At 38.6% G+C, this 25,565-nt stretch overlaps 1 protein-coding gene across 1 annotated transcript in view; it reads right to left on the bottom strand.

Moving 5' to 3' along the window:
- LOC133616849 (fibronectin-like) overlaps window positions 1-25,565 on the bottom strand; it is a 121,975-nt gene that overhangs the window by 42,223 nt on the left and 54,187 nt on the right. The window contains exons 13-16 of the mRNA XM_072914744.1: window positions 12,613-12,856; window positions 7,469-7,738; window positions 5,682-5,945; window positions 1,363-1,481 (exon numbers count right to left, since the gene is read on the bottom strand). Coding sequence (XP_072770845.1) covers window positions 1,363-1,481; window positions 5,682-5,945; window positions 7,469-7,738; window positions 12,613-12,856 — 897 coding nt within the window. The remainder of the gene's footprint in view (window positions 1-1,362; window positions 1,482-5,681; window positions 5,946-7,468; window positions 7,739-12,612; window positions 12,857-25,565) is intronic.

Here is a 25,565-nt window from a genome sequence, read left to right as displayed (position 1 = left end):
AATCAATGACCTCACTAATTGAACTCAGCACTGCTATTTTTTTTAACACGGTCCTTTCAGTAAATGATTCAGTTTCAGAGAATCAGCATCATGCCTGTTGGGTCTGTTGGTTTTCTATACCTTTACTAAACCTTCCAGAAACGTACTTGCAGTGTAGAAGTTGAAATTCTAACAAAAAACAGTGATTCATCTCACTAGTGATGTGGGACTGATTGATTGAAACTTTTATTAGTAGATTGCACAGTACAGTACATATTCCGTACAATTGACCACTAAATGGTAAGACCCGAATAAGTTTTTCAACTTGTTTAAGTCCACGTTAATCAATTCATGGTAATTGCACATTTGTAATTTGCCAATTACAAAGTTTTCATTAATCCTTCCAATGTTTGATATAAAATGTCATAAATTAATCAAAATTGAGAAATGCAAGACAATTTTTGGCTCTAAGTTAGGATCTGTCAAGACTTGGTCCGGGGTGTGTGCTTTTCCAGGATGCAACGGAAAGTTGGCACGGGCGAGACGGGAATTAAGGTACATGATTTATTTATTAACTATAAATACAAAAAAAAGATCAAACAAAAAGTGCGCACAGTGGCGGAGAATAAACTATGAACAATTAAACAAAACTTGCAAACTATGGCTTGAATAAAGAAAACTTACTTGGCATGGACAAAAAAGGACATGGACATGAAAAAATGGACAGAGCATAAATGTGATGTGAGGTCGTCAGTACGAACAACAGAAAATGAATGAACTTAAATACTATGGACATGATTAGTGAAAGCAGGTGCGTGACTCAAAACGTGAAACAGGTGCGTGACGTGACAGGTAAAAACTAATGGGTTGCTACGGTGACAAACAAGAGTGCACAATGAGTCCAAACGTGGAACAGGTGAAACTAATGGGGTAATCATGGAAACAAGACAAGGGAGTGAAAAGACAGAAACTAAAGAGTCCTATAACTAAACAAAAACATGACTTAACACAAAACATGATTACACAGACATGACAGGATCACAGCTTAGTTTTGAACTGGAAAAATACGAATTTGCTCCCAATAAAACTGTGATCTGCATCCAACAATGGAAATTTCAACACATCTCACAGCATGCAAACGACTGTCTTGTACCTGTATCATACCTGTGCGAATATCAACTGTCGAGCTGGTCTGACTTTTGCAATGCCCAGAGATGGAGTCGACGGTGAAGAAGTATTGTCGCCCACACAAAGTATTTGTGAAATAGCATGAGTTGTCTACAGTGAGACACTCTTGAATCACACCCTGGGAACAGAAATATATATATTTTTTTAGTTAAAGAATTTGACAGTTTTCACACAAAATAATAATATTGATAGCACCTGGGAGTCTACAGCCCTGGCCGTGTAGTGCTCGGTGTTGTTTGTATGTTCCCAGGAAAAGATGATGACTTGGCTGGAACAATCGTGCAACAACTCCAAGTTCTTGGGGCCACAGGGGACTTGAAGAAAAGAAAATAGCGACTTACAAATGTCTTTGTTTTACACTTTATTACATGGAGAGATAAAAAGAAGCAGGGTTAAATAGAAGCATTGCTAAACTGTTTTCAGGTTTAAAATGACCTTGATACTGAGGACTGCATGACAGTGTTGCTTTGTATGAGGCAGGGCCGGCCCGTGGCATAGGCCGTATAGGCAAATGCTAAGGGCGCCGTCCATCAGGGGGCGCCACGCCAGTGCCACAAATGTTGGAGAAAAAAGAAAAAAGAAAAAAAAAGTTGGTACTATTATTTCTAAATACAAAAAAATAATCCCACGTTAATTAAAATGCAAAGTAAAGCCTATTTAATAGAAATATTATTTGTTACAACATTACGCACGGTGCGCCCCCTCCCTTCCCGTATCATGACTCTTTTTGGACGTCACCACATCAAAAAATCAACACAAGATGTCAAAACGGCCAAAACTGTCAGGTGCCCAGGGAAGAAAAAAGAGAAAAGAAGAGGAGGAGAAACGAGAAAAAGACAGAGGTAGCAGGTAGGTAACGTTAGCCTACATGAAATTATTTGTCTGTTACAGAATGTGATAGTAACCTGGCTTTTTAGCATTAAGCTAATGTTACATGATTCGGCAATTGCTAATCAATAAATAGCTAGTTCTGTTTTAACGTCGGGTTAATATTGTGGAGGGGGCTAAATTGTTATGGAAAATAATAATGTAACGTTAGGTAATTACAGTACTCCCACCCTTACATTCCTCAGGGACATTTGTATTAGATCTTTTAAGCAGGTGTTTTTTGTTTACATTGTTATTGCCTTCTGGTTAGCTAATGTTTGCCCTGCAGGTAATAGTCACTTTTCCACCCCTTTATATATTAGATCAGATTGGTTAGGGCCGGGCCTGGTATGAGGTTTCAGGTTATAACACAAACATGAGGTCATTACAAGCGGGATGAACACAACACATTGTGATGAATCTGGCAAAGCTCAATAGCATAATCAGTTTTCAAAGGAAACGCCTAGAGACCGTACACAACTAAACGTGTGAACTTAGATAGCAAAACCACTTGACAAAAATTAAAAAAAAAAAATAGGGAACCTAGTATTCCCACCGGAGCTACATCTTTATCTCCAGGACAAACCATTAGGGCGGCTCTTTAGCGCCGCCCTAGTGGCTCCCTGGAGCTTCTTCAAAAATGTATGGCAATGGTTGTTTTAATATGGTTTCTGTAGGAGACATGACACAAACCTTCCTAATGGTTAGAAATCCCACTGTTTATATTAAACATGCTTCACTGATGGGAGTGTTTGGCACGCACCATTTTGTCCTACTAATTCCGGAAGTCCTTGAACGCACCGTAGTGTGCTTACATGTACAACTTTCCTTGATGCTGCCACAGAAAGATGTGTTTTATGCCACCCTTTCTTTGTCTCTATTTGTCCATCAAACTTTTTATGCTGTGCGTGAATGCAAAACGGTGAGCTTGTATTACATTTCAACATTTCTTTCAATGAAAATTTGCGTTTAGCCTGCGACAGTCATTTTGATAGTAGGCTACCGTAATATAGACACTTATATCTTGTGTTGTCTTCATTATAACACTTATATAAGACTTTTAAATACATTTTGATAGTAGGCTAATATAGCTAATATAGACACTTACATCATGTGTTGTCTTCATTATAACACTTATATACGACTTTTAAATTCATTTTGATAGTAGGCTAATACAGCTAATATAGACACTTACATCATGTGTTGCCTTCATTATAACACTTATATAAGACTTTTAAAGTCATTTTGATAGTAGGCTAATATAGACACTTACATCATGTGTTGACTTCATTATAAGACTTATATAAGACTTTTAAAGTCATTTTGATAGTAGGCTAATATAGGTAATATAGACACTTACATCATGTGTTGCCTTCATTATAACACTTATATAAGACTTTTAAAGTCATTTTGATAGTAGGCTAATATAGGTAATATAGACACTTACATCATGTGTTGCCTTCATTATAAGACTTATATAAGACTTTTAAAGTCATTTTGATAGTAGGCTAATATAGGTAATATAGACACTTACATCATGTGTTGCCTTCATTATAACACTTATATATGACTTTGAAAGTCATTTTGATAGTAGGCTGATATAGCTAATATAGACACTTACATCATGTGTTGTCTTCATTATAACACTTATATACGACTTTTAAAGTCATTTTGATAGTAGGCTAATATAGACACTTACATCATGTGTTGCCTTCATTATAACACTTATATAAGACTTTTAAATTCATTTTGATAGTAGGCTAATATAGACACATCATGTGTTGCCTTCATTATAACACTTATATAAGACTTTTAAAGTCATTTTGATAGTAGGCTAATATAGCTAATATAGACACTTACATCATGTGTTGTCTTCATTATAACACTTATATATGACTTTGAAAGTCATTTTGATAGTAGGCTAATATAGACACTTACATCATGTGTTGTCTTCATTATAACACTTATATACGACTTTTAAAGTCCTTTTGATAGTAGGCTAATATAGACACTTACATCATGTGTTGTCTTCATTATAACACTTATATACGACTTTTAAAGTCCTTTTGATAGTAGGCTAATATAGACACTTACATCATGTGTTGACTTCATTATAAGACTTTTAAAGTCATTTTGATAGTAGGCTAATATAGGTAATATAGACACTTACATCATGTGTTGCCTTCATTATAACACTTATATAAGACTTTTAAAGTCATTTTGATAGTAGGCTAATACAGCTAATATAGACTCTTACATCATGTGTTGCCTTCATTATAACACTTATATAAGACTTTTAAAGTCATTTTGATAGTAGTCTGACATAGCTAATATAGATACTTACAGCATGTGTTGCCTTCATTATAACACTTATATAAGACTTTTAAAGTCATTTTGATAGTAGGCTAATATAGCTAATATAGACACTTACATCATGTGTTGCCTTCATTATAAGACTTATATAAGACTTTTAAAGTCATTTTGATAGTAGGCTAATATAGCTAATATAGACACTTACATCATGTGTTGCCTTCATTATAACACTTATATAAGACTTTTAAAGTAATTTTGATAGTAGGCTAATATAGCTAATATAGACACTTACATCATGTGTTGCCTTCATTATAACACTTATATAAGACTTTTAAAGTAATTTTGATAGTAGGCTGACATAGCTAATATAGACACTTACATCATGTGTTGCCTTCATTATAACACTTATATAAGACTTTTAAAGTCATTTTGATAGTAGGCTAATATAGACACATCATGTGTTGACTTCATTATAACACTTATATGAGACTTTTAAAGTAATTTTATAGTAGGCTAATATAGACACGTTCATGTGTTATATATAAGGCTTTTATAAGGCTTTACATTTTTTGCAGCTCTAGACAGATTTTTTTTTTTTTTTTTTGGTCCAGTGTGGCTCTTTCAACATTTTGGGTTGCCGACCCCTGATGTAGAGTGAATGTTTCATGACCCAAAAGAACCTAGTATTATTTTTTAATATTATTGCAAGTGCACTTTATGTTGCACTGTATCTACTGTATATATACATATATATATATATATATATATATATATATATATATATATATATATATATATATACATGTATGAAATACTTGACTTGGTGAATTCTAGCTGTCAATATACTCCCCCCTCTTAACCGCGCCCCCAACCACGCCCCACCCCACCCCTGACCACGCCCCCCACCCTCCACCCCCCACCTCCCGAAATCGGAGGTCTCAAGGTTGGCAAGTATGCATGAAATGCTCAGTCATTCACAAACAAGGATGGGGCGAGGGTCACCACTTTGTCAACTAATGTGTGAGCAAATTGTTGTACAGTTTAAGAAAAACCTTTCTCAACCAGCTATTGCAAGGAATTTAGGGATTTTACCATCTACGGTCCGTAATATCAACAAAGGGTTCAGAGAATCTGGAGAAATCACTGCATGTAAGCAGCTAAGCCCGTGACCTTCTATCCCTCAGGGTTGAAAAGGATTTGCAAATCATTGTATTGCGTTTATATTTACATCTAACACAATTCCCCAACTCATATGGAAACGGGGTTTGTACAAAAAGTTGTGTATGCTGTGTGTAATTACATTTTATCGACAATTAGTTGATGTCCAGTCTCACCTGTCTCAAAGGTGGCCCAGGTGGTATTGGCCATGTTCTCACAGTTCTCAGAAATAGGTGTGACGTGAACCTTGAAGGTCTGGTCGCAGCTAAGTCCACCGATGTGACAGCCGGTACTCTGGCTGGTGCACGTCATCAGCGTGCCATTCTGGTCCATTGCCGTGGCCCTGTAGGAGTCTGCTCCGAACACGCCGGTCCAGTGCACCATAACGGACTGAGAGGTGCAGCTGTAGTCCACTGATACCGCTGACACCGGAGTCAACTCTGCAAGTCAAACAGCATTATAGCATATGTTACATGTAGGGTTGGCAAAAGTATACTTTGATACCAAGTCGATACAAACACGTAAAAAAAATGTTTACAGTGTTGTTTAGGCCCGAAAAATACTGAGAGTGAGATAGTGAGAGTGGAGATCCGCCTCCACAAGCCCTGCAGGAGTGTTACTACCGCATGCATAAAACCTGCTCAAACTTTTTACAACACAACTTTCACACTTCTTTAGGTGCTTAGAAGACACATAGAGACATTATTTTGTCATCTGGCAATACTTTACCCTTCTGGTGAAATAAGTAAACCAAAGTTTGGCCCGGGGGCTATTTGTGGATTATAGCTCTTTTATATATATATATATATATATATATATATTAGAGATGCGCGGATAGGCAATTATTTCATCCGCAACCGCATCAGAAAGTCGTCAACCATCCGCCATCCACCCTATGTAACATTTGACCAGAACCGCATCCGCCCGCACCCGCCCGTTGTTATATATCTAAGATAGACGATGCAAGGCATTAGTTAGGTTATAAAGCTTTTGCCTGTTAAAGAAAGGAGACTGATCCAATGCAGCACAGACATTCGCGTGCCACGCTGTCACGGCCCAGACGCACACCAGTGCGCAATCATATGGGAACCGCGCTGAGCGCACCTCCAAGTACGTCTCGCTGCCGGCGACGGCCGGGTATGGGCCCGAGGCTCCAGCACCATCCATTTTCAGGGCTAGTTGATTCGGCAGGTGGGTTGTTACACACTCCTTAGCGGGTTCCGACTTCCATGGCCACCGTCCTGCTGTCTATATCAGCCACCCCCTTCGTGAGCGCACTGCGCGCGGAGTGACCCCTGTTACGCGCCCCCGGCAACAGGGGTGGCGGGCAGGTAAGCTGCGCGGGCGGAGCGCGCGGAGTGACCCCTGTTACGAGCCCCCGGCCACGGGGGTGGCGGGCAGGTAAGCTGCTTACCTGCTGCGCGTGACGCCGGCCGCGGCGAAGGCGGACGAGGCGGGGTGTCGGTGCGGTGGGCGCGGTGGTGACCCTGGACGTGCGTCGGGCCCTTCTCGCGGATCGCCTCAGCTACGGCTCCCGGTGGGGCCCTCTCGGGGGAAGGGGCCTCGGTCCCGGACCCCGGCGAGGCGTCACTTCTCCGCTCCGTAAAAGTGTCCATCTCTTTTCTTTTTTTTTCTTCTGTTGTGGCATATGCTGCAGGTGCCTGCTCGTTTTTCGTATGTGGGTAACAACATTTAACTATGTATATATATTTCCGAATTGGTTTAACTGCCACCCGCCTGAATCTATTTAAAATCTCATTTTTTTTAACCACCCGACCCGACCCGCGGATAAAATCTAATTTTTTTAAATTTCATCCGCCCGATCCGCGGATAATCCGCGGACTCCGCGGTTGTGCCCGCAAACCGCGCATCTCTAGTACCTGCAGTAGTAGTATGTAGTTAGCATGTAAACCTAGTTTCTAATAACCCGGTTAGTGATGTTCTGTTTTCTCTGCAGACTCACTGTTGGTGGTGTATGTGTAGACCGTGGGCTCGCTCGGCACCAGGAAGTTGTTGAATGAGGACACTGATATTTTATACGTGGAACATGGCATGATGCTATCCACGTCAAGGCGGGTGTCAGTAACGTTGTACACAGTTGGTTCGCCGCCTGGTTCATCAGCGTTCTGGACCTCCACGCGGTACACGAGGACATCCTCCACTGGCTGCCACGTCACCCTCGCTGTGTCCAGGCCAGTCTGCGTGGCGGTGACGCCCACTGGAGGCTGCATCACTACAACCAGACAATACATGGTCCAAGTTTAATGCCCCACTCGACATCTATTCCATAATTATCATCTCCTAGGACTGACAGAGTTCAATATTTATCACAATTCTTGTCTAACCTATCGAGGCTGAATCTCAGGCTCTGTCGCTTGGTTCCTATCTATCGTCCCCGGCATGCCCACAACACTCGTAACTTTGACCTGATATCAGGTAAACATCGTCTACTGGCTTGTACTGCTCGAAGTGTTGTATGCAGGGGACCAAAGATCTGGAACCGGCTTGATGAGAGCCTCAGGATGCTGTATTCATTCTCCAACTTCAAAAAGAAACTGAAAGCATACCTATTAACCACCTATCTCTAATGCCTCACGTGAATGGCTAGTGCTCCTTTAGAGGATTAGCATTGTCACATGTGGCTTCGGGGTAGACCACTGTTGGGTTGTGCGTAGTTGAATGTATGTGTGTATTAGGGCTGCAGCTAACGATTATTTTTCTATCGATTAATCTATAGATTATTTTTTCGATTAATCGGTTAATCTATAGATTATTTTTTTCGATTAATCTATAGATTATTTTTCCTTTTACCGATTTTTTTTTAAATTTAAAATGAAGAGGAAAAAATAAATGTAGGCCAGTTTTTTCAAAAGGCATGGCTTTTATTTACAAAAAAAAAAGTAATGCCACTCAGTCAACATTGACAACAACATGACAAAATATTCTGTAACAATGTAAACATTTAAAACTTTTAACATTTAGCAAAATTAAAAGTAGCTTATTTGCTTTTTAATGTGCAAATATAAAAGTAAACATCCAGTGCAAATCTTAATATTCTGGAATAGTATAAGCATTTCAAAAGTAAAAGTATTGCTTATTTTGCTTTAAAATGTGCAAAAATAAAGATAAACATCCAATACAAAAAAGTGCAAAACGGAAATATTCTGTAACAAGTGTAAACATTTCAACAAAAGTAAAAGTATTGCTTATTTGCTAAAATGTGCAAAAATAAAGCTAAACATCCAATACAAAAAAGTGTACAGTGTAAACATTTCAACAAAAGTAAAAGTATTGCTTATTTTGCTTAATAACACAACAATGATAGTATGATTAAAGTGAAAGTTAATTGTTGGTTTTTACATAGTATATGTAACTGTTAATGTTGTAAAAGGTATTTGCACAACTAATTAACGTTAGCGTTTGTGACACGTCTTGTGCCGTGGGGTTCTTTCAGGACCGACAGACTGAACGCCAGACGGCTTTGCCAGGTTTACAATCTTTTAATTTTACACAAAGTCTTTTCTCTTCCAACTGCGCGGATCGCGCACCTGGGCACGATTGCGGCGTCGCTCCCGGCGCGCCCCGCCTCGCCGCTCGCTCGCCGCCGCCGCCTCTCCACAGCGTTAAAGAGGAGGGCGTCTTTGTAAACACTGAACAGGCACGCCAAACGCGCCTCTCAGAGCGAAACGGTGCTTTAGTTTATGAATTTACAACGCAGATACAAATGACACATTCATGTTTTTGTGTAATAATGACAACGTATACGCACGCGGACGATTGACTTGTTGATGGTGATGGCAAGAACGCTGTCGGGGGTTTTCTTTTCAAATGTTCGTTCATAGCCGTTGTGCTGCTATGATAGGCCATTTCCGCTCGACACAGTGTGCATACAACAACATTATTAGGCCGTTTATTGAAATACTCCCACACTTTTGACGACTTTTGGCGTGCTTTTTTCCCCTCGCTCGCATCGTCTGCTTTGCGCTCCGCCATGACAGTAGTGTGACGTAAATATGCGACGCGCCGACGCACAAAAACGGCGTCGACGTATTTACGTAACCGATGACGTCGACTACGTCGACGCGTCGTTTCAGCCTTAGTGTGTATGTGTTTGCTTGCTTTTGTGCTCCTATTTTGTGTTTGTCATATCGCCACCATGTCTCAGCATTCCATGCATGTACTGACCTCTGGACCCCCTGCCAAAAGCTTCTTCCAGCTTATCTGGGGGACCCTTTCACTTACCACCATCCCTAAATGGATATTCACTACTAATGTAATCGTAATATGGTATTGTGAATAAAACTTGAAACTTTCAGCCTTCCCGGTAAGGTCTATTCAGGTGTACTGGAGAGGAGGCTACGCCGGATGGTTGAACCTCGGATTCAGGAGGAACAGTGTGGTTTTCGTCCTGGTCGTGGAACTGTGGACCAGCTCTATACTCTCGGCAGGGTCCTTGAGGGTGCATGGGAGTTTGCCCAACCAGTCTACATGTGCTTTGTGGACTTGGAGAAGGCATTCGAGTGCTCAGAGAGTATGGGGTACCGGACTGTCTGATTGTGGCGGTCCGCTCCCTATATGATCAGTGTCAGAGCTTGGTCCGCATTGCCGGCAGTAAGTCGGACACGTTTCCAGTGAGGGTTGGACTCCGCCAAGGCTGCCCTTTGTCACCCATTCTGTTCATAACTTTTATGGACAGAATTTCTAGGCGCAGTCAAGGCGTTGAGGGGATCCGGTTTGGTGGCTGCAGGATTAGGTCTCTGCTTTTTGCAGCTGATGTGGTCCTGATGGCTTCAACTGGCCAGGATCTTCAGCTCTCACTGGATCGGTTCGCAGCCGAGTGTGAAGCGACTGGGATGAGAATCAGCACCTCCAAGTCCGAGTCCATGGTTCTCGCCCGGAAAAGGGTGGAGTGCCATCTCCGGGTTGGGGAGAAGACCATGCCCCAAGTGGAGGAGTTTAATTACCTCGGAGTCTTGTTCACGAGTGAGGGAAGAGTGGATCGTGAGATCGACAGGCGGATCGGTGCGGCGTTTTCAGTAATGCGGACGCTGTATCGATCCGTTTGTCATGTCTGTGTGATCATGTTTTGTTTTAGTCATGTTCGATTTAGTTTTTGGACTTTTTGTGCACTTTTGTTTGTTTTGTCACCATAGCAACCATTAGTTTTCACCTGTCACGTCACGCACCTGTTTCACGTTTTGAGTCACGCGCCTGTTTTCGTTAATCATGTCTGTAGTATTTAAGTTCATTGTTTTCAGGTTGTCTTGCTGGCGACATCCCACAATTATGCTCTGCACATTCCTGACACTTGATTTCATGTCCATCGTTCATGCTGCTCCTTTTAGTCCATGCCGAGTAAGTTTTTGTTTATTAATGCTATAGTCTTTTGGTTTCATAGTTTGTTCTCCGCCACTGTGCGCGCTTTTCGTTTGTACTTTTTTTTGATAATATTAAATAAATATGTACTCACATTCCCGTCTCGCCCGAGCCAACTTTAAGTCTAATGAGTTATTTTTCTTTATAGTTACATAGTTTGTGTAATAAAGCAAGACCGTTCGTTTCTTTACTTTGTCACAAATTAATTTATTATGGGAGGTTTTAGAAATTATTTAAAATCAAGTTGCGGACTCAAAGTGAAACTCAAACGTACATAGGAGGAATATAATCTTAGAGAAAAATTTAATTTAAAACATTTGTACGCACGTACAACACTTAAGACCTTCAGTATATCAGTATGTGGAATTAAATGATGGGATGGATTAAGCAAATAAATCAAACAATGTACTAATATGATCCACTTCAAGAAACTCTTCAAAGTGTTTACAAAGTACAAAGAAGAAGATCCATGATAAGCATTCAGAATTTATCTCATCCTTCCATTCATTTTCTAGATAATCTTACTCATCTCACTATATGAAATATAACTTACTTCACCAATTATTATTTATATATATATTTATTTTTACTGTTATTACTTGTGGAGTATATTGTGAATAAATTGTTAGAATAATTATGTGTAAGTTATCACACAACTCTTATGCTTAAAGGCCGTTGCTATGGTTATTATCAATTGTGCTGACGTTGTACTTTTCTATCTGTGCAAAGGGACAACTTGCAATTTTGGATTGCAGTCGTCTCTTATCAGTGTTTGTGTCCAGAACATCGAGTACCGTGACGCAGACAAAGCAGAGACAGGGCGATATCACGAATGTCAGCACATTTTGCATTTCTGAATAATCATATATGGTGCTGAAATGACCCCCCTTCCTTCAGAAGCAGCCTCTGTGATGTAACCAGGGACCTCCCAAATAAATAGAGGAGCATGTGGGTACGTGGTGGGAGATTGTAACTGAGTGTGCAGCCCCAAACGTCTCTCCTCATTGAGCCAAATTGAACTCTGTCTCTGCATGATTCCTTGCTTCTTGTCTGTTTAATAGATGTCATCAGTGTTTGAACCTGACATAAATTGAGAACAGGAAGTGAACAAAAGTTTTAGCAACTGCTATGTAAAGGAAAAGGGGTAGGATTAAATACACTCTGCTTCTTCCTACTCCTTTTCGAACATGTCGAATAGAGAAACTGTAAATTGTGATGTATCATGTTGTATGCATGCATGTTCCAAATAAACTCAAACTTAAACTCGAACGTGCACAGCAGATCAGAAGCAATAATCGTTTGACTAGTCCACTAATCGAAAAAATAATCGTTGACTATTCGACTATTAAAATACTTGTTAGTTGCAGCCATAATTAACAATGCTTCGTTTTGATTTGGAACTATTAATTTGAAAATATATGAATCATTAATATTGTGGTTCTACCTTTCAAATGTGAAGAACCGTACTGCATCGTACTGAGTCATATTTCTATCACACCACTTTGTCACTCGGCTGATTAAAATACATTCAAACAGTTAACCTGTTATTATTTTGATGGAATATCGTTGAAATTGAAATGCTTAAATATCACAGAGCATTATTATTAACTGGTCTAATTATCTGGTCCTAGGAATAAATAATATCTTAATTTTTAATACCGGATGAGTTAGTCAGTCAATATTTTTCAATACAGCTCACAACTCCAGAGAGCATTAAAAGGTGTGACTTACACGTAGTGACGGTCCTCACTTTGCTCCGGCGGCCCACGCCTGCATGGTTGACGGTGTAGACGAAGCAGTCGTAGTTGGTGGAGGGGGTCAAGTCCGCCACCACCGCCGACGTCTCGGTGACGGTCAGGTTAAACATTTGGCTGCCGTCCTGGGAGGCGACCTGCAGGTAGTAGTGGTCCGCCGAGGCAACCTTGGTCCAGGTGACTGAAATGGAACGACTTGACAGTGTCCTCCCAGCTACTATCTGGGAAGCATCAGGGACTGGGGCGAAGAGTGAGAGAAGGAAACATACATAAGGGTACAGATACTCAATATTAACAATCAATAATACCTTCATACCGACAGCCATCAGAATGTATAATGCATATATTCATTTTTACTGTAAATGTACTGTAAATGTATTTATATTATTCACATGTGAATAATGCTGTATAATAGACTGTATTTATATTATTCACATGTGAATAATGCTGTATAATAGACTGTATTTATGTTATTCACATGTGAATAATGATGTATAATAGACTGTATTATGTTATTCATATGTGAATAATGCTGTATAATAGACTGTATTTATGTTATTCACATGTGAATAATGCTGTATAATAGACTGTATTTATATTATTCACATGTGAATAATGCTGTATAATAGACTGTATTTATATTATTCACATGTGAATAATGCTGTATAATAGACTGTATTTATATTATTCACATGTGAATAATGCTGTATAATAGACTGTATTTATGTTATTCACATGTGAATAATGCTGTATAATAGACTGTATTTATATTATTCACATGTGAATAATGCTGTATAATAGACTGTATTTATGTTATTCACATGTGAATAATGCTGTATAATAGACTGTATTTATGTTATTCACATGTGAATAATGATGTATAATAGACTGTATTATGTTAGTCATATGTGAATAATGTTGTATAATAGACTGTATTTATGTTATTCACATGTGAATAATGTTGTATAATAGACTGTATTTATGTTATTCACATGTGAATAATGATGTATAATGGACTGTATTATGTTAGTCATATGTGAATAATGTTGTATAATAGACTGTATTTATGTTATTCACATGTGAATAATGTTGTATAATAGACTGTATTTATATTATTCACATGTGAATAATGCTGTATAATAGACTGTATTTATATTATTCACATGTGAATAATGCTGTATAATAGACTGTATTTACATTATTCACATGTGAATAATGCTGTGTAATAGACTGTATTTATGTTATTCACATGTGAATAATGCTGTATAATAGACTGTATTTATGTTATTCACATGTGAATAATGCTGTATAATAGACTGTATTTATATTATTCACATGTGAATAATGCTGTATAATAGACTGTATTTATGTTCTTCACATGTGAATAATGCTGTATAATAGACTGTATTTATGTTATTCACAAGTGAATAATGCTGTATAATAGACTGTATTTATATTATTCACATGTGAATAATGCTTTATAATAGACTGTATTTATATTATTCACGTGAATAATGCTGTATAATAGACTGTATTTATATTATTGACATGTGAATAATGCTGTATAATAGACTGTATTTATATTATTCACATGTGAATAATGCTGTATCATAGACTGTATTTATGTTATTCATATGTGAATAATGCTGTATAATAGACTGTATTTATGTTATTCACATGTGAATAATGCTGTATAATAGACTGTATTTATGTTATTCACATGTGAATAATGCTGTATAATAGACTGTATTTATGTTATTCACATGTGAATAATGCTGTATAATAGGCTGTATTTATGTTATTCACATGTGAATAATGCTGTATAATAGACTGTATTTGTATTATTCACATGTGAATAATGCTGTATAGTAGACTGTATTTATGTTATTCACATGTGAATAATGCTGTATAATAGGCTGTATTTATATTATTCACATGTGAATAATGCTGTATAATAAACTGTATTAACATTATTCACATGTAAAAAATACCTAAGTGTTTATTGTCTATTGTGAGCGAACTGTGGTGCTGAATTTCTCCCAGGGATCAATAAAGTACTTTCTATTCTATTCTATTCATAAGCGCATTTTCATCTGTGTGTAATAATTAATCAATTAGTCGTATCATTATTTGTTTTTTGTTTTTTTTACCTGTAGATGCTTCACTTCTGTCCACACACACCACAAAGTAGAACTGGAAGACTTTGAGTGTCACACTATAATTAGTTCCAGGACGCAACCCTTGGACAATCTTCTCTGTTTGGGTGACTGGCAGAGTCACGACAACAGGTGCAATATTCGTATTATTTTTCACCCGAAGGTCCAAAAAGTAGTTGGTGGCCCCCTTGTATTGCTCCCATTTCACCAGGATAGACGCCGGGCCAGAAGGTGCAGCTGTTAAGATTCGGCAGCCTGGAAAAAAAAATATATATATGGATGTGAAAGTTGTTACAAACGTATATATTTTATCTTGCAGTACTCCTTTGTTGACTTACCTTCTGCACTATGACATATCTACAAATAAGAACAATAACAAAACATTGTATATAAGACAAATTAGACTAATATTGCTATATTTGATTTAAAAAAAAGGTATTTACCTGTGTTAGAGAGAGCAGTGCAAAATAAATAACTGTGGCTCCCAACCATCCCATCGTTGACATTGAGTGAGATGGACTACAATTAGTTTAGCATCCAAGGGAGTCTGGTACAAAAGGTAGTCTGGGTTCTTTTGAGGTGTAACCTAGTGTCTATGAGAGCCAATCAGTAGTACCCAAAAGGGGACAGGCTGACCCAACAATAGCCTGGGGTTGTGAGAGCTTTCCCTGGGGACACAGCAGGAGGGCGTGATGCATTCACGGAGGAGCGTTTTGGCGGACACACCTGAGGAGTTCCAGCGTCACTCTTGTCTTCTCACCCCACTTAGTTTCTCCAAACGGTTCCGATTGGACGGATGTAAAAATGATACTGTACATCAGTGTTGCTCAACTTTGTTTGAGCCAAGGCGGAGGCACACCACCAGCAGAAATCATTAAAAAACGAAACTCGGTTGACAGTAAAAAGTCTTTGGGTATGACTTTAAACCATAACCAAGCATGCATCAATATAGCTCTTGTCTCAAAGTAGGTGTACTGTCACCACCTGTCACATCACGCCGTGACTTATTTTGAGGATTTTTGGTGTTTTCCTGTGTGTAGTGTTTTAGTTCTTGTCTTGCGCTCCTATTTTGGTGGCTTTTTCCTCTTTTTTTGGTATTTTCCTGTAGCAGTTTCATGTCTTCCTTTGAGCGCTATTGCTTTGTTTTAGCAATCAAGTATATTTAAGTTGTTGCTGTCTTTTTTTGTGTGGACTTTGTTGATTGTCAAACCTTTACGGACGTACTTTGTGGACGCCGTCTGCTCCACAGTAAGTCTTTGCTGTCGTCCAGAATTTTGTTTTTGTTTATCAGAGGTGGGTAGTAACGCGCTACATTTACTCCGTTGCATCTACTTGAGTAACTTTTGGGATAAATTGTACTTCTAAGAGTAGTTTTAATGCAACATACTTTTACTTTTACTTGAGTATATTTATAGAGAAGAAACGCTACTTTTACTCCGCTACTTTTATCTACATTCAGCTCGCTACTCGCTACTAATTGTTATCGATCTGTTAATGCACGCTTTGTTTGTTTTGGTCTGTCATACTGCCTGCGTTTCAACAAATACAGTCACTGGTGACGTTCACTCCGTTCCACCAATCAGATGCAGTCACTGGTGACGTTGGACCAATCAAACAGAGCCAGGCGGTCACATGACCTGACTTAAACAAGTTGAAAAACGTATTGGGGTGTTACCATTTAGTGGTCAATTGTACGGAATATATACTGTACTGTGCAATCTACTAATAAAAGTTTCAATCAATCAATCAAAAGTGTGAAGGAAAAAAGACCCTTTTTTTATTTCAACCGTACATCCCGTCAAAAGCCTAAAGACTGACTGCACAGTTCCTGTCTTCACAATAAAAGTGCCGCTCCATCGCGCCTGCGCTTTCAAAACAAGAGTCTCCGAAAGCCAGCGCAAACAAGCTAGCAAGCTACGGAGTTTGCCGCCAATGTATTTCTTGTAAAGTGTATAAAAACATATATGGAAGCTGGACAAATAAAATGCCAAAAACCAACCACTTTCATGTGGTATTAGACAGAAAGGAGGAACTTTTTTCTCCTCCATTTGAAAACGTGGATCTTATCAGCACTACTGTCTGATTACAATCAATGCAAGTCATCAGAATCAGGTAATACACCAACTTATATTCTTGTCTTCATGAAAGAAAGGAATCTATATGTGTTAAACATGCATGTATATTCATTAAAACACCTTTAACATGTAAACAAAAACGGCAAAATACATAAATATAAATTATATACTGTATATATGTGTGTATATATATATATATGTATATGTATATATATATAAATGTGTGTGTATATATATATATATATATATATATATATATATATATATATATATATATATATATATATATATATATATATGTGTGTGTATATGTTACTCATCAGTTACTCAGTACTTGAGTAGTTTTTTCACAACATACTTTTTACTTTTACTCAAGTAAATATTTGGGTGACTACTCCTTACTTTTACTTGAGTAATAAATCTCTAAAGTAACAGTACTCTTACTTGAGTACAATTTCTGGCTACTCTACCCACCTCTGTTGTTTATTATGCAGACAGTTCAGTTTTAGTTTCGTTCTGCTTAGCCTTCCCTAAGCTTCAATGCCTTTTCTTAGCGGCACTCACTTTTTGTTTATTTTTGCTTTAAGCATTAGATACCTTTCCCGACATCTACAAAGCAATTAGCTACCGGCTGCCACCTACTGATATGGAAGAGTATTACACAGTTACTCTGCCGAGCTCTAGACAGCACCGACACTCAACAACAACACATCATTTGCAGACTATAATTACTGGTTTGCAAAAAATATTTTTAACCCAAATAGGTAAAATTACATAATTATCTCCCACGGCACACCAGACTGTATCGCAGTAGTTGAAAAACACTGCTGTACATGACTTACAGTATATTCAAACAGATACAATATCCACATGAAAATCTAAATATATATATAGAATAAAACTTAAAGGGGAACTGCACTGTTTTTGGTATTTTGCCTATTGTTCAAAATCATTATGAAAGACATGACGATGGATGGATTTTCTTTTAATGCATTGTAAATATTAAATAAACGTAAATAAAATTCAGTTTAGAGCGGAGCCAATTGGAGCTCCACTATTATGCCCATAAATAACCATTCAACAACTCAATTTATATTTCGTGAATTGAATATTGACCGATTATTAGTGATATTGTTATTATAAGCGCTAACGCAGACAAACTCTTTATAGCGGCGTTGTGATCACAAGCTTGTGTGCCTATGTTTACATCATCGGTCTACTGCTTCCTTGCTTCCCTGCTCCCTGTAAGTTTATTGTATATCATACATCAGGCCTCTCACCTGAAAAGTAGATGGCTGAGCACAGGCCCGGCCCTAATCAATCTGGCGCCCTAGGCAAGATTTTAGGTGGCGCCCCCCCACATCGGCAATGAAGTGTATATACTCACAAGAACCCGAATAGCTTTGTCTTTGACCTTTTTTTTTTACTTACAACTATACCTAATATATAAAGGGGTGGAAAAGTGACTATTACCTGCAGGGCAAACTTTAGCTAACCAGAAGGCAATAACAATGTAAACAAAAAACACCTGCTTAAAAGATCTAATACAAATGTCCCTGAGGAACGTAAGGTGGGAGTACTGTAATTACCTAACGTTACATTATTATTTTCCATAACAATTTAGCCCCCTCCACAATATTAACCCGACGTTAAAACAGAACTAGCTATTTATTGATTAGCAATTGCCGAATCATGTAACATTAGCTTAATGCTAAAAAGCCAGGTTACTATCACATTCTGTAACAGACAAATAATTTCATGTAGGCTAACGTTACCTACCTGCTACCTCTGTCTTTTCTCGTTTCTCCTCCTCTTCTTTTCTCTTGTTTCTTCCCTGGGCACCTGACAGTTTTGGCCGTTTTGACATCTTGTGTTGATTTTTTGATGTGGTGACGTCCAAAAAGAGTCATGATACGGGAAGGGAGGGGGCGCACCGTGCGTGGGGAGGAGGGGGGGCGTAATGTTGTAACAAATAATATTTCTATTAAATAGGCTTTACTTTGCATTTTAATTAACGTGAGATTATTTTTTGTATTTAGAAATAATAGTAACAACTTTTTTTTTCTTTTTTTTTTCTCCAACATTTGTGGCACTAGCATGGCGCCCCCTGATGGACGGCGCCCTTAGCATTTGCCTATACGGCCTATGCCACGGGCCGGCCCTGGCTGAGCATATCATCAAGCTGAGACCGTTTGACAGCCGTTTCGGACCTGGAACTGGCAAGGACCACACCATAATGCATTCCAAATATTAAATAAACGTAAATAAAAGGCAGTTTAGAGCGGCGCCAATGGGAGCTCCACTATTCCGCCCACAAAATCCGATAAATAACCATTCAACAACTTCAGTTTACTTTTCATGACTTGAACATTGACCGAGTATTAGTGATATTGTTATTATAAGCGCTAACACAGACAAACTATTTATAGCGGCGCTGTGATCACAAGCTTGCGTGCCTATGTTTACATCATGGAGTGGTCTACTGCTATAGGGGCGGTATAGCTCGGTTGGTAGAGCGGCCGTGCCAGCAACTTGAGGGTTGCAGGTTCGATCCCCGCTTTCGCCATCCTAGTCACTGCCGTTGTGTCCTTGGGCAAGACACTTTACCCACCTGCTCCCAGTACCACCCACACTGGTTTAAATGGAACTTAGATATTGGGTTTCACTATGTAAAGCGCTTTGAGTCACTTGAGAAAAAGCGCTCTATAAATGTAATTCACTCCACTTCACTTCACACTTCCTTGCTTCCCTGCTCCCTGTAAGTTTATTGTATAACATACATACACACATATATATATATATATATATATATATATATATATATATATATATATATATATATATATATATATATACCAGTGACGTGCAGTCACTAGAGGCAGGTGAGGCGGGGCCTCACCTGCCATCATGGAAAGAAAAAAAATGTAAAAATATATTTTTTTTTTATTAAATTGTTATTTGTATCCAGTGATTATACTATAAAGTTATTTTCCATTTAACTTCACCCGTTTTAGATTATTTTTATTTAAAATCGCTGAATTTTCACATTTGCCATTCAAATACTGAGAAGAGACGGTGCGGTGAACAGCAGCCAGTTGAGGCACGTCACTCAGTGTCTCAACATGGATTGCGGACTCGGCTAACTGCTGGTCTGCTGTGCAGTGAGACCGTATTGCTATATGAATTATATTATACATTTCCATAGTTTAGTTAGCTGAGGTATATAATGTACAGTGTATTTTGTCAACAACTGTATGTGTGTAAAGTATTTCTTGTGCTGAGCGATCATAAAACGGCTGCAAAAGGCGCACTGGCTGAGGCTCGCCTCCTGCACCCCCGCCGTAGAATGCACGGCAACCCCTGACGGGAGTGTTATATCAACTAAAGCCCACACTTAAACTTTCCACGTGCAAGATTGAATCTATTTAAAAACGTTATTTCATAAGAAGCCAAAAAGTGCAAAAACAATAATGTTCGTGTTGGAGGAGTTGTGAATGACTGTAGGGCCACAACATTAGGTACACCTGCAGACTGCAGGTGTACCTAATTCACAACTCCTCCAACACGAACATTATTGTTTTTGCACTTTTTGGCTTCTTATTAAATAACTTTTGTAACCTATTTTTATGGGCTTTCCTCTTTGTGATGTTAAGTTCCTGTTATGCGCTGTTATACAGTATATGCCTTGAGCTCTTATTTTGAAGGCGCCAAGAGCGGAAGTGACGACACGTTGGAGTGGAGCGGAAGTTTTTGAAAGAAGGTAAATAAAGTGGTCCTCGTGTAAACTGGAGCCTCTGTGTTTGTTATTTTGTAGTTTCATACAGTATAGGTGACATTTATAAACCCTCGGGTACACTTTTTTAAATAGATTCAATCTTTCACGTGGAAAGTTTAAGTGAGGGCTTTAGTTGATATAACACTCTCGTCAGGGATTGCATTAATCCAGCACAATAGCGGCTCATGGATTTATTTTATAAGTAAAGGTAAGACCATAAAAATGTTTTTTTTAATTAAATGTGCTTTTTTGTGTGCTACAGTTTGTATGTGTAAAGTTAAAGTTAAGTTAAAGTAGCATTGATTGTCACACACACACTAGGTGTAATGAAATGTGTCCTCTGCATTCGACCCATCCCCTTGATCACCCCCTGGGAGGTGAGGGGAGCAGTGGGCAGCAGCGGCGCCGCGCCCGGGAATAATTTTTGGTGATTTAATAACCCCCAATTCCAAGCCTTGATGCTGAGTGCCAAGCAGGGAAGAATGCTGGTATGAGCTTTTAAACATAACCCGTTAACTGCTGCCAATCAAATGGTGAATAAGATACTCTTTAGGGTTCATATGTTTGTAAATCTGACTGTGATGAAGTCAGTGCCTCACCAGCCATCAACCTCACCGCACGTCACTGATATATACATTTACTATTTACTTTTGGGGTCGCGGGGGGTGCTGGAGCCTATCTCAGCTGCATTCGGGCGGAAGACGGGGTACACCCTGGACAAGTCGCCACCTCATCACAGGGGCCAACACAGATAGACAGACAACATTCACACTCACATTCACACACTAGGGCCAATTTAGTGTTGCCAATCAACCTATCCCCAGGTGCATGTCTTTGGAGGTGGGAAATGGATGGATGGATGGATGGATGTACAGTATATATAAAATGTAGAAGAAAAATACAAAAAAATATCTTATCTGCAAAAAATCAGTTCAAACTGGTCTCAGGTGCCTGACCAACAGTGATCTTATCACAACACTGTCATTAGGTGTGCTGAGGTCACCCACATTTGACTCTCCTGACCTACTAACACACGCAATCACTTTGTCAACAAGAAAACATCTAAAAATGTTATTTCTCTCTCTTTTATCTGTACGTCTTCAATTCCAAATTCTGTGTTGTTTCACTCAACCTACATCATCTTTTCACTAGGAATGCATTACAGACTAGATCAGGGGTCGGCAACCCAAAATGTTGAAAGAGCCATATTGGACCAAAAATACAAAAACAAATCTGTCTGGAGCCGCAAAAAATTAAAAGCCATATTACATACAGATAGTGTGTCATGAGATATAAATTGAATTAAGAGGACTTAAAGGAAACTAAATGAGCTCAAATATAGCTACAAATGAGGCATAATGATGCAATATGTACATATAGCTAGCCTAAATAGCATGTTAGCATCGATTAGCTTGCAGTCATGCAGTGACCAAATATGTCTGATTAGCACTCCACACAAGTTAATAACATCAACAAAACTCACCTTTCATGCACAACCTTAAAAGTTTGGTGGACAAAATGAGACAGAAAAAGAAGTGGCATAAAACACGTCCTAGAACGTCGGAAAAAGTTATACACGTAAACAAACTACGGTGAGTTCAAGGACCGCCAAAATTAGTAGGACAAAACGGCGCTCACCAAATACTCGAATCAGTGAAGCATGTTTAATACAAACAGTGTGCTTTGTAACAATTGGGGAGGTTTGTGTCATGTTTGTCCTCCTACAGGAGCCATATTAAAACAAAAAATAGATTTTTTTTCACCTCATCATACTTGCCAACCTTGAGACCTCCGATTTCGGGAGGTGGGGGGTGGGGGTGGGGGCGTGGTTGGTGGCGTGGTTAAGAGGGGAGGAGTATATTGACAGCTAGAATTCACCAAGTCAAGTATTTCATACATACATATATACATACTTGCCAACCCTCCCGGATTTTCCGAGAGACTCCCGAAATTCAGCGCCTGTCCCGAAAACCTCCCGGGACAAATTTTCTCCCGAAAAACTCCCGAAATTCAGGCGGACCTGAGTGACGTGTTGACAACACACAACAACAGTGTCTACCGTAAAGCAGTTCGTCTGCCGTAAACAGCAATGTTGTGACACTTTTAAACAGGACAATACTGCCATCTACTGTACATGCATATGTGACCCACCCATAATGTGTCACATTTTTGTGTTGATTTATTTATTTTATTTTGTGGTTTGAATTCGTTTTTGGAGCTGTCATTACACATTTATCAGTATTCACATTGGTCAGTAGGGGGCAGTAGGGCGTTTCTTCCCAATTGAATGCTATCACCTGCAGACCGGAAGTGTCTTGTCATTCTGATGAGCGCGACCAGTCTGTGAACAATTGAAACGTCCTGTGTGCTTTTTCCTCCTGTATAACAGGTTAGTTTTGGTGAATCAACTCACTGAATAATATCCATGTGATCTTTATAAGTTTAAGTACACATTCTGATGGTGGAGCCTAACTCTAAAGTGTTTGTGAGTTGTAGTTTGTAAATGAACACTGAAATTCAAGTATTTATTTTATATATGTATATATATATATATATATATATATATATATATATATATATATATATATATATATATATATATATATATATATATATATATATATATATAGTTTTATATATATATATATATATATATATATATATATATATATATATATATATATATATATATACATAGCTAGAATTCACTGAAAGTCAAGTATTTCATATATATATATATATATATATATATATATATATCTTAACCACGCCCCCAACCACGCCCCCCGCCCCACCCCCGACCACTCCCCCGCCCCCACTCCCCACCTCCAAGTATTTATTTTATATATATATATATATATATATATATATATATATATATATATATATATATATATATATATATATATATATATATATATATATATATTTTTTTTTATATATATATATATATATATATATATATATATATATATATATATAGCTAGAATTCACTGAAAGTCAAGTATTTCTTATATATATATATATATATATATATCTTAACCACGCCCCCAACCACGCCCCCCGCCCCACCCCCGACCACTCCCCCGCCCCCACTCCCCACCTCCCGAAATCGGAGGTCTCAAGGTTGGCAAGTATGCATATATATATATATATATATATATATATATATATATATATATATATAGATAGATAGATATAGATATAGATATAGATAGATATCTACATCCTGAAAATATGCAAACAAAACTGTGTTTAGATAATTGATACTTCAAACTTGCATAAATAAATATTAAGGAATATAACATAACTTGGCTTCAGAGAGTTTCAAAATGTAATGAATAAAATGCTAAAGTTGTTGATAAACATGCAATTATTTTAATAATTAAATATGGTCATTTTCATTTAAAATCAATTATTTCTAATATGTTTATTTTAATGTATATTTATATGGCTGGATGTAATAAGGAGTCAGGAAAAAATACAAATAAAAATACAATTAATTTTGCTGTTTTTAGCAAAATATAGTAAACATTTTTATTTTATTTTTTTTAAATTAACAAATATATTTATTTTTAGGTAAGATAAACATAATAATACAAGTTATCTCTAGTCTGGATGATTTAGTTCTTGTCACCATGAAAAAAGGCTGTCCTCACTCAGGTCCGCATGGAGCTGGAGGGGGCGTGGCTTCCGGCTGAAAATCGGGAGATTTTCGGGAGAATATTTGTCCCGGGCGGTTTTTCGGGAGAGGCGCTGAATTTCGGGAGTCTCCCGGAAAATTCGGGAGGGTTGGCAAGTATGCACCTCATCTTTTTCCATTTTTCATACATTTTTGAAAAAGCTCCAGAGAGCCACTAGGGCGGCGCTAAAGAGCCGCATGCGGCTCTAGAGCCGCGGGTTGCCGACCCCTGGACTAGATGCACAGTACATTGTGTGACATCACAAATGGCGTAATGAGCCCTTACATCATCCAAACCACAATGCATGGGAACACGGAAAAACAACCACAACCGGACGGATAAAAGGTTGGGAGGGGCCATTCAAGCAATAGAAACAAGTGCAACTGAAACCAAAGTCAAAGTCAGTAAACTTGGGAATTGGGACTCTTGGGCCTCAACCGCAGGAAATGGTCTTTACAAAACACATTAACCTTACAAATGACCTTGTTGGGTCTGACTTACATAACTGACTTACCCCGGGAATTCCTGTGGGGAGTGCTCAGAGAGTATGGGGTATCGGACTGTCTGATTGTGGCGGTCCGCTCCCTGTATGATCAGTGTCAGAGCTTGGTCCGCATTGCCGGTGGTAAGTCGGACACGTTTCCAGTGAGGGTTGGACTCCGCCAAGGCTGCCCTTTGTCACCCATTCTGTTCATAACTTTTATGGACAGAATTTCTAGGCGCAGTCAAGGCGTTGAGGGGATCCGGTTTGGTGGCTGCAGGATTAAGTCTCTGCTTTTTGCAGATGATGTGGTCCTGATGGCTTCATCTGGCCAGGATCTTCAGCCCTCACTGGATCGCTGTGTGCCTTCATTAGGGCCCGCATGGCCCATTGCATAAGGACTCCCAAAGGGAGTCCTTATGCAATGGGACATGAGGACCTATTGAATTTGTAAGGTTTTATTATTCTTTATTCTTCCGCCGCCACATTAAACTGTAATTTGACCCACTTAACATGCTTCAAAACTCACCATATTTGACCCACACATCAGGACCTGCGAAAATTGCCTTTTTTTTTTTTTAAAAACCGAACCACAAAACTCAAAATTGCGCTCTAACGCCCCCTAGGAAGAAAAAAAAACTAGACTGCCTGTAACTCCCACTAGGAAGGTCGGAGAGACATGAAACAAAAACCTCTATGTAGGTCTGACTTACACCTACCTTTCATAATTGTATATCCTCGGGCAAAAATCAACAGGAAG

This window comes from Nerophis lumbriciformis, linkage group LG14, assembly GCF_033978685.3.
Source record: "Nerophis lumbriciformis linkage group LG14, RoL_Nlum_v2.1, whole genome shotgun sequence".
NCBI lineage: Eukaryota > Metazoa > Chordata > Actinopteri > Syngnathiformes > Syngnathidae > Nerophis > Nerophis lumbriciformis.
The sequence above is the reverse complement of the archived record's forward strand: the minus strand, read 5'-3'. Positions and strand labels throughout refer to the sequence as shown.